The sequence below is a fragment of the Buceros rhinoceros genome, unplaced genomic scaffold, assembly GCF_000710305.1.
Source record: "Buceros rhinoceros silvestris isolate BGI_N320 unplaced genomic scaffold, ASM71030v1 scaffold19822, whole genome shotgun sequence".
Taxonomy (NCBI): Eukaryota; Metazoa; Chordata; class Aves; order Bucerotiformes; family Bucerotidae; genus Buceros; species Buceros rhinoceros.
In genome coordinates this window covers 571-10,191 of record NW_010400919.1, presented here as the reverse complement: position 1 = coordinate 10,191, position 9,621 = coordinate 571, and the positions used below count along the sequence as shown (strand labels likewise).

General features: G+C 43.1%; 1 protein-coding gene across 1 annotated transcript; it reads right to left on the bottom strand.

Annotated features, from left to right (window-relative positions):
- Positions 1 to 1,239: 1,239 nt before the first annotated feature.
- LOC104489890 (methionine-R-sulfoxide reductase B2, mitochondrial-like) lies at positions 1,240 to 8,462 on the bottom strand (the record flags this gene model as incomplete). Its single annotated transcript, XM_010132100.1, has 4 exons — positions 1,240 to 1,343; positions 2,726 to 2,873; positions 7,238 to 7,314; positions 8,261 to 8,462. Coding segments are annotated over 4 exons (531 nt in total), but the record flags the coding sequence as incomplete, so codon positions are not given.
- Between the last annotated feature and the right edge of the window lie 1,159 nt (positions 8,463 to 9,621).

The window sequence follows — 9,621 nt, the reverse complement described above, 5'->3', positions numbered from 1 at the left end:
GAATGAAAAACTGCAGAGCTCGAAGAGAGAAGGAGCAAAAGTGAATGCAGTGCAACTGATGTCCATTTTCTGAAGTCATTAAACAGTTTCAAGATTACAGCAGCAAACGAACACACCCTTTTTATTACTGAGGCAACTAAAAGTGGGGAGAATGAAAACAGCCTGTTAGAGGTAAAGCCAAATGAGATGTTGCCTAGTAACTAACAGCAGGGAAGCATTTAAACCCAGCCAGTTTAGTTTGAAGCTGATGTTCTGACTCAGAGATTATTTTCTCTGCAAAAAAATCTGAAAGCAGGAAAGCTCTGTTTAACAAACATACAATTTATTTTCCTGTTACCACAAACCATGGTGACAATGCTTGGGAGAATACAGAAGTATTTACAAACTTGTACAAGGAAGAACAGACAAGACATGCTTTCAGCAAAAGCATCACTTTACTGAACATGTTTTTTGATGTTGTTTTTTCCCTCAAAATACAGTAAATTTCACATTCATTTTTATTTTCAGATTCTGAAATAGACAAGTGATAACAGAAACCTGCAGATATTACACAGATAGTTACATTCTTATAATATTATTTCTGTAAGAAGGAGTTCCTGGAGCAAACTCTACTTCTGTTCTGCTATTGGGCACAGAATCCAACTCACTGATTTAAAAGTCTCCCCACTGGTTCCATTGCCTGGGATAGTTTTAATTAGGCCCTTCTTCAGGACTTTGCTTTTATGGGTTCATGGAAAAATCACTGCACTTGGATAAAGGTCTCCCACATCACGGGGAAAAAAAAAAACCTCAAAACTTTAATTGGAGATTCATATTATTTTTGCTTCCATTTAGAAGGATATGAGAGTTTACAGACGCAAAAGCTCTGGCATGACTTGTATCCCTGGGTGCCACAGCTACTGCTCAGTACAGGCAGTCAGGTTCAGGAGAGCACTTCATTTCAGCAGCTTCTCGACAGTTAATGATGGTAGTTATGAATGTGAACTACTGTACAGTTGTTCTTTTTTAATTAAAAAACATATAATAAGCAGATCAACACTAACCAAGAAAAGGCAGACTGCCAAAGGGTTATCACAAAAATACATTATTTTATCAACACTGATACTAGCTGGAAAGCAAAGCTGCAATGGCATAAGTACTAAAATTTGAGTTCTATAGTAAAAGTGTGAGGGTTTTTCACAAGCCTGTCATACGAGCAGTGAAAGGATGTTCTGAAAGTCATGGAGATCAACTTCTCACTGGCCACAGCCTCGTTTGAAGTTTAATGAAACACTGTTGATACAGAACCTCTGCCCAGAAGGTGTGGGACCATCATCAAACACATGGCCTAGATGGGCGTCACACTGCAAGAGAAATTACATACCATTATTACCTTTGCAATGATGGACCAACATTATTCTGGTACCTACTGTGCTATCCTGAATTAAGAAACTCGTGTGATGAATTCACTATAGCTATCCAGAACAGCTGTCAGAGGCTCATTACAAAACTGGAAGGCTGTCTTCAGCTGGGGTTCTTGAAAGGTGATTGCTGGTTATCACTGCAAACATGAACTCTACCGCGAAAATGGACTGCAGCGTAAGGGTAATACCTAATCCTGCTGGAAGGGGCTGCAAGTGCACTGTAGGACAGCATTAGCAATCTTAGCAGTTCAGAAAAACAGACAGGAAAAATAAAAAAGGCAGCCAAGGTGCAATTCATTAAACCCAGTTGCATACTTGTATACCCTAACAAAACTAATAAATAGCACAGACTCAGGGTTGTAAGGAAATGGTTAGGGGTGGTAGTTCTTTAGAAAATGACCTGGGTATTACAGCAGGTCCCAAAACAAGTATGGGTCATGGGCTGTGGAAAAGTAAAGGTGTGAGGACAGGAGCACTAGCTGTAATGCACCTAACCAGCCACTAATCTCTGATGCAGGCTAGGCCCAGCTTCAGCACTATGTCCAGCTTTGCGCTGTACTGCAAGAAGGAAAAGGATTGATTGGCAGGAGTGCAAAACAACCACAAAACAATCAGCACTCTAAAAACCACTGCATAAAACAGAAGGGTTAAAGGAATGGATCCTTTCCAGTCTAGAAAAGAGAAGACTGAGGGAGTCAAAAAGCTGCCAAATGGAAGAGTGGCTTCTGTGACGTAAGAGAACTCATGGAAGATAGCTTTGAACATGTGGGGCACCACCACTGCTGGGCACGGCAAATAGTAATAAGCTTCAACTGCTGCAGAGCAAACTCAGTGTCTTCTCCCGTGTCTAACCAGCAGTCAGAGACAGGAAGGTTACAGCTCATCAGCTAGCAAGGCTGTGGAGTCTCCACCACCGAGTATTTAAAGAACAGCTTCAGCAAATATTTAGCAGGACTGAATTAGAAAAAAGTGCCTCTGTGATGGGGCAAACGCATGGACTAAATCTCAGAGTCCCTTCTTCTGTCTGTTGTCACATCCTGCAGTTCACCTGAGGTCCTCTGAATAAATTTTATGTCTAAACTCCAGCCCTTGGCTATACGTACACAACTACCCTTCCCAGTCACATCATTTTCTTCACCTCAAACTGACTGCCTATATTTCATTCTTTGAACTCACGTGTTTCATACCAAGAAGTGAGACAGAATGGTTCCAGCGACAGCATAATTCTCACTGCTGTATTTAGGTAGATTATTTCATGGGCACAAAGAAAAATTATTGCTTAAGATTTGGGTCTTCAGGTATCACTTCTGACATAAACGTACCTGTTTGCAGACCACTTCAGTTCTAATTGATCCCAGTGAGTTATCTGGTCGTCTCATGATATTGGTATTACTTTCATCTCTGCCACAAGTACCATAAGCTTCAGAAAATGATGGCCATCCAGTCCCAGAACTGTACTTCTTTTCCGAGCTGCAGCAGAAACCAGATCTTCTTGTTAATTTATAACAGAAATGTTACAGGAAAATCTGATTTTACAATGGCTGCTCTGAAAGCAATGCCTCGACGTCAGAGGTGGATATTGGTGGTACGGCAACAGAGGTTGAACCTTCCTGCCAATATTCTGTTAAATTTTGTTGCCGTGTGACAGATGGCAGCAGAGGGGCCGTCTGACAACATGGGGTCTGACATGACAGTGCGTATGAAGCAAAGGTCTGTAATTGAATTCCTCCATGTGGAAAAATTTGCACCCACTAACATCCATCAACACTTGCTGAACGTTTATGGGCACCAAACAGTGTCAGCACAGCGAGGGGGTGGGTGGCGCGTTCCAGCAGTGGCGACAGTGATGGTGGGTCCTCTCTGTTGGTGCAGATCGTTAGGAGTGCAGCACACAGGCTCTTGTTCATCACTGGGGAAAATGCACAGCCCATGGTGGGGTCTGCGTCGAAAGACAGCATTTTGTAGCTGAGAATTTGCTCTATTGAACAGTGTTTCTGTGCTGTGTGTATCTGTTGTAGTTTCCACGGAAGTAAATAGGAGGCATTACTTTGGGAGCAGCCTTCGTAATAAGTATGTTGACTTTTTTCCTTATCCCTGTCTTGTACTACTATTAATAACACTAGGCACAGTAGAAGTTTTCTCACTGGCATCAAACTATGCTGGAATCTCTTTTCCAGGGGAATTCTTGATTAGCCCACCACAGAAGCTTTAGCTTCACTGTTTCTGTTACACTGAGGCGTTTTTCCAACGATTGAGCACATCATTTAGCTGAATTACACCTGCAAAGCTGTAGTTTGAAGCCAGGCCCGCTACAGAACAACCTCAGAGAGTTTACAAGAAGAAACAACGTATGGAAAATGACTGGTTTTCTGGTTTGGAAAATCAAATAGAGCCTTGTTCAAACCATCAATCAATCAACCATTGACAAATCCTCACAGCACCAAGATCCGCTTTTCCCAAGGGATAACTGCAGTCATCAGAAACAGTACTACAGACTATCCACTTGTGGGTGCCTCCTGCCAACATCCAGGATTACCAACCCTGTTTAGCTGCACATTAAAACCTGGAGCATATTGGAACGTATGATCAGAAAATATTTTTGGGATTTAGCATATAGAAATGAGATAATCGCTCCTACTTAAAGTTGTGCAAGCTTTGATAGCAATAAGTACTTTCTCCTAGTGAAGAGTGACGTAGCGTGAGTTAGAGATGAAGACACGCTCATGTATCACTGGGATAAGTGGTCTGGAGACCCACCACAACTCTTTCCTCCCGATTCCCCGTGTTTTAACCCAGTTTCGCAAACCCAATGCTCTTACTGGCATCTAGTGGTAGATGGAGACACCACCAGCAGCAGCTTTTCTGTGATGAAGGGGATTAGTCCATTAGTCAATGCAGCATTTAAAGCAAAATATCTAGTATATATCACGTATGTTTTGGTGGGATATTAATACAGTGAAGAAAAATCTTCCAGTGCCTTTTAGAAAGAGAAGAGCAGTGCATGCTTCAGCACGTGTTTTATAATTAACTTACAGGGCTGTCTTTGAGCAATGTGCCTCTGGAAATAGAAGCAGATTTGTAAACGTGGAATGACCAAAGGTTAGTTTTTGTGCGGGCTGTCGCTCAGTCTCTTACATCAATCCATGAAGACTCATGAGAAATGCTCTCCCATCTCCTCCCCTTCATAAAATTGAAGGGAAATAGGATACAGCAGGCTGCTCCGAATCAAATGCAGCCTGCAGACTCTGTGTTTGTACAAGAAGGTATTTAGGGCTCCAGGATTATTTCTTTCCAGCCAAAGAGGGATCTCTGCCTTCACTGCCACAAACCCACAAACACTGTGCCTACCAGCCACAGAGTCCCAGAGGATAACCTGGGGAAACACAATGTCCATACATGGCTTCTGAGTTCCCCTGACATATACCTGTGCTGTTTATTTTGAAATGATTTCAATCAGAACTCCTTAATTTTTTTACACAGCTATCCTTTCACTTATTCACACAGAGGTAGGAGGTTCCTCTCTGAAATCCTGTAGAGTGAAGGAAGATCTTTAATGCTGTGTGGGTTTTGCATCCGACCCTAACTGGCTCTGTCCCTTACCGGCTGCTCACAATTCTTAAGTTTACTGTAGATGTTTTCCACTGCTAGAGGATCAATCTTTTGAGCTGTTATACTAGATCTTAATAGAAATGGTCTCTGTGTGGTTTTACTAACAGTAATATCACTTAGATTCCCTAATAGAAACATTTTAGTACCCCAAATATTGCTGTTCAAGATCATAATTGTCCTTTGAAGTATTTCACCACTTAATTTATGGATAAATGGACTTTCCCTAAACATATGCATTAGATTATCCTTCAGCACACCATTCCTCCAGCACATGTCATTTACTTTGATCCCTATTTCAGTCGTCCTGGATGGAATCCAGATAATTCTAAAAAGTGCTTTTTGCTGTATGAATCTCAGCTGTAGGTTTATGGTTAGCTGAAGGTCTGAGATTTCATTTAAGCACCACAGTTTGCTATCTATAAAGGTTAGGAGTTTGTTCCATGTATTTTCAAACTCTTTCAAATTAATATTTGGTAGCAGAAGGTAATAAATTTTGGCATAAACATCTACACACATGTATACTTTGAAAAAAAGGAGGAAATGCTTAATGGTTACCTCTAACTAATGATCTAATGCATTTGAAAAAGAAAAGACATTTTTAATGCACTACGAAATAAACATGTTGAATGAATCTCTGATCAAATACCATTTCCCCCCTCATTGTTAGTGTCCTCTACAACAAAATGCATTCACAGAAAAGGCATTTTCAGATAATTTTGCACATTTAATAATTTTCAATTTTCTAAAAAGGTGTTTTTCTGCAAGTTTGTTGTTGTTGTTGGGGTTTTTGTTTGTTTGGCTTCCCATGTCAGTCTGTAAGACTCAGCATTATTTTATGCTTTAAACAAAAGTACCTATGTTCTCTGAGAACTAGATACTGCAAAAGGCAGCATGACTCTTTGGTTATATTGTTGTTTTGTTATCAATTTAGCAGCAGAAGCAATTCCCTCCAGTGCTCATGTTTCTTCACGTTGGCCTGGCAGTATCTATTGTCTAATATAAAGGATGCCTAAATTGAAGGAACATTCGAAGGAATTCTTCCACAGCTTAGTAATCTAAAATTCCTCTAATTTATCTGAATTTTCCAGAGATATTTTTAGGTTTCATATTTGTTTTCAGAATATTCTGCATTACTGCACTAGCTTCTGAAATATATATTAGCAAACCCCTATTTATATATTAGCAAACCTCTACAGAAAAAGACACATTTAAGCAAACGTTTGTTTGCGTAACAATAGTTTTCTGTACTTGGCTAAAGGAAACTATTCACAACTATCAGCCTCCAATTTTACCATTTAATTGCTTACCTTAGGTTTACTTTTAATACAGCAGTCACATTCCCCCCCGCCCCTTCTTACTACTCAGATCTCTTCTTCCTCAGCTTCCCATCTGAAGTCCTGATCTGTGATGCATCCTTTAAAGTCTTCATAAAAAATGAGCATATCAGCTGTATTCTATTGAGCTCTCAGCTGGGAATAAGTACAGGCTATTTTCTAGATAAAAAACACGAGGAAGTGTCTTTTCTGGTTCACTTGGAGAGAACAGAACACTCTGCACATCCTACTCTGAGGCACTCTGTTTTCTTTACTTGGACTTTAATGAAGTTGCAAAATACATAGTACTGCAAAGAGCACAGAGGTTGATGGTGCAGTTGTTTGCAGACAGGTTTTAAAAAGTAGATGGAACCAAAAAGGCAAAAATAGTGGAATTCAATTTAGGGAACAAGAAGAGGGTGGGGTTGAAGAGGAGTTCTCGGCTCCACTACGAGGGACCCAGCAGTAGGAACAAAACAGCAGCCAGACTAAGGCAGGCCAAAGGTCTCTGTAGCGCAGTAGCATGAGTGCATGAGATGACTATGGAGGAGCACAAGAGCAGAGCAAACATACATACACATACTCACGCCTAAATACTCTTATTCTGTTGCAGCTTGTGGCCTAGGGACCACTTAGACAGGTAACTACTATCAGCCAAAAGGGACAGTGTGTGTGACAGGAGAAAAAGGCAGACCCTAATACAGCAACTACTGTCTGCTGGCCACTGGAGACCCTCATATGCTCGAGAAAAGGGCATACCGTGTACCATGATCACCAGAGGTATCCCAGAAATCTTATACATGGCACTCTGGTGACAAAGGATTTTTCCTCTGACCTATACTTTCCATTCCTCTCATGAAAAGACACTACCCCTCCTGCCACAGTTAAGGAGGAAAATCAGAAGGGTGTTACCTGAACAGTGGGGCATTGCAGCACACGCAGTAGTATATTCCTGGTTCTGTGTTATTCAGATAGATCCCACTATATGGCTTTTAAAAAAGGAAGAAAAAAAGACAAGTTAATAGTGCAGGTCACCATCTGGAACAAGCATGTAAGAATCAGATTCAAAACAGGAGAAAAACCATAAAAAGAAGGCTTCACAGGAGGGCTTTGAAGAACAAACATTAGCAGCCTAAAGAAATGAAGGGGAGGATGCCTTTGGATTAATAGTGAAGACTCCCCCCTGCCCCCAGAAACTATGAGACCAGTCAGATGCATAAATCATCCAGGTACCAGGGCCAGAGTCGTGACCTCTGAGGAACTTGTGAAATGTGCAGGAACCCAAAGACCAGGGCTCTGCTATGGAGTGCCCCAACTTCAAAGTGCCTCTACAAAGGGACTCTCCTCCTCCCTGCATGGTCTGGAATCGGGATTCTTATTTTACAGATAAGGATTTGGGGATGGTTCACATGATTTAATTGCCCTGGCTTTCTGGGCTAGGGACACCGGTGCACCACCCACAGCGCTACACGGCCTCCATCACAGAAGGAAGGAAAGTGCGGGGACAAGGTGGGTGGGTGATCTGGCACACGAGGGATAAGCTGGCTCCTGGATGGAGTGCTATGTATAATATTTCCATGGCTAACCTACATGTGGTCAAAAAAAGGAGGCTACAGGACAAAGATATGATCTTCTCCCTCCCCTCAGGAGGGGCCTCCGCTGCTGCCACACAGATGGCTGAGGTGGCAGTAAAGTATCCCAGGAGAAAAGGACGAAATATGAAAAGAATGCAGAATGTGTTTTCATCTGCAAACCAGTCTGGGTCGGAACTAAATCCACCCTGTTCAGTATGTTGAGTCTAACTTTCACCCACAGGGAGTCAGGGGAAAACCTGTGAAGCAACTGAGCGGCGACAGCTCCCCAACGCCGTTCTTCCTCTTCACAGCAGGCAGAGGAGGTGGCTTAACCTTGGACTGCGTTAGTGCTTTTGCTTACCGGTTCGGTTCCTTTTTCTCTTGTGACATAGAACTGCTCTGCAGTCAATTTTTTTTTCCAGTCTGTAGCACCAGTTGCTTCAGCTTGTTTAGTCAGAGAGCTCGTGTCTTCAGTTAGATACAGAAAGATAATTTGTGTTATTTTAAACACCATTTTAACTTTGGTGACAATTTCCGTCATCACCTCAATTCTCACAATGTTTCTACGGGGACAGGCAGAGCACAGGAGGTCAGTTCAGGGATGTAAGAGCAAGGGCAAGTGCAGGACTTTGCATCTGCTTTCCATTAGATGTGCTACACACAGAGAGCAGCACACCACTGGGGAAGGCTCTGAAAGAAAAAGGGCACCTACAACCCAAGGGACCATCCACTCTTCCCAGTGCAGCCCTCTGTCCTGGCTCAAGATAACTGCCGGTCTGCTGGTGCTCCTTCCTCAGCCCTGGGTATCACTGAAAGATTTGGCAGTTTACCTCTTGGGAACCCTCAGGAACCAGAACTAATGCTCATTTATGGGCTATTGAAGTCTAGCAATTTCCACGGGCCTCAGTCAAAAGTGGTGCTAAGAAGGCGCACGCAGCCCAAGACAAGCGGGGCCATAGTTGAGGGACACGCAACAGGAGAGCAGAGGTCACCCATCATGGCGCAAACTTCCAGCAACACCTAACAAGTTTGTACGCACCACGCAGAACAACTATGGTGGTGTAGGATCAACAAAGAATGAACAGATTGGCTGAAAAACAATCGAAGAACCACAGAATGGTTTCAGTCGGAAGGGACCTTAAAGATTATCTACTACCAACCCCCCCTCCCATAGGCAGGGACAACTTCCACTAGACCAGGTTGCTTAAAACCCTGTCCAACCTGGCCTTGAACACTTCCAGGGATGGAGCATCCGTTAATCCTCTGGACAACTTGTTCAGTTCTCACCACCCTCACAGTAAAGAATTTATTCCTGTTAGCTAACCTAAATCTATCACTACTCTCCCTGACAGAGTCCCTCCCCATCATTCGTGTAGGCCCCCTTTAAGTACTTGAAGGCCTTAAGGTCTCCCCAGAGCCTTCTTTTCCCCAGGCTAAATAAGCCCAGCTCTCTCAGACTGTCCTCACAGGGGAGGTGCTCCAGTCCTCTGATCACCACCATGGCCCTCCTCTGGACTTGCTTGAGCAGGTCCCTGTCTTCTTATTCTGGAGACCCCGGAGCAGGGTGTAGCACTCCGGGTGGGCTCCCCTGGGAGCAGGGGGAGAATCACCTCCCTCCTCATGCTGGCCATGCTTCTTTTGATGCAGCCCAGCATGCAATTGGCTTCTGGGCTGTGAGCGCAACCTGCGGCCCCTGTTGTTTTTCATCCACCACCCCTCCCA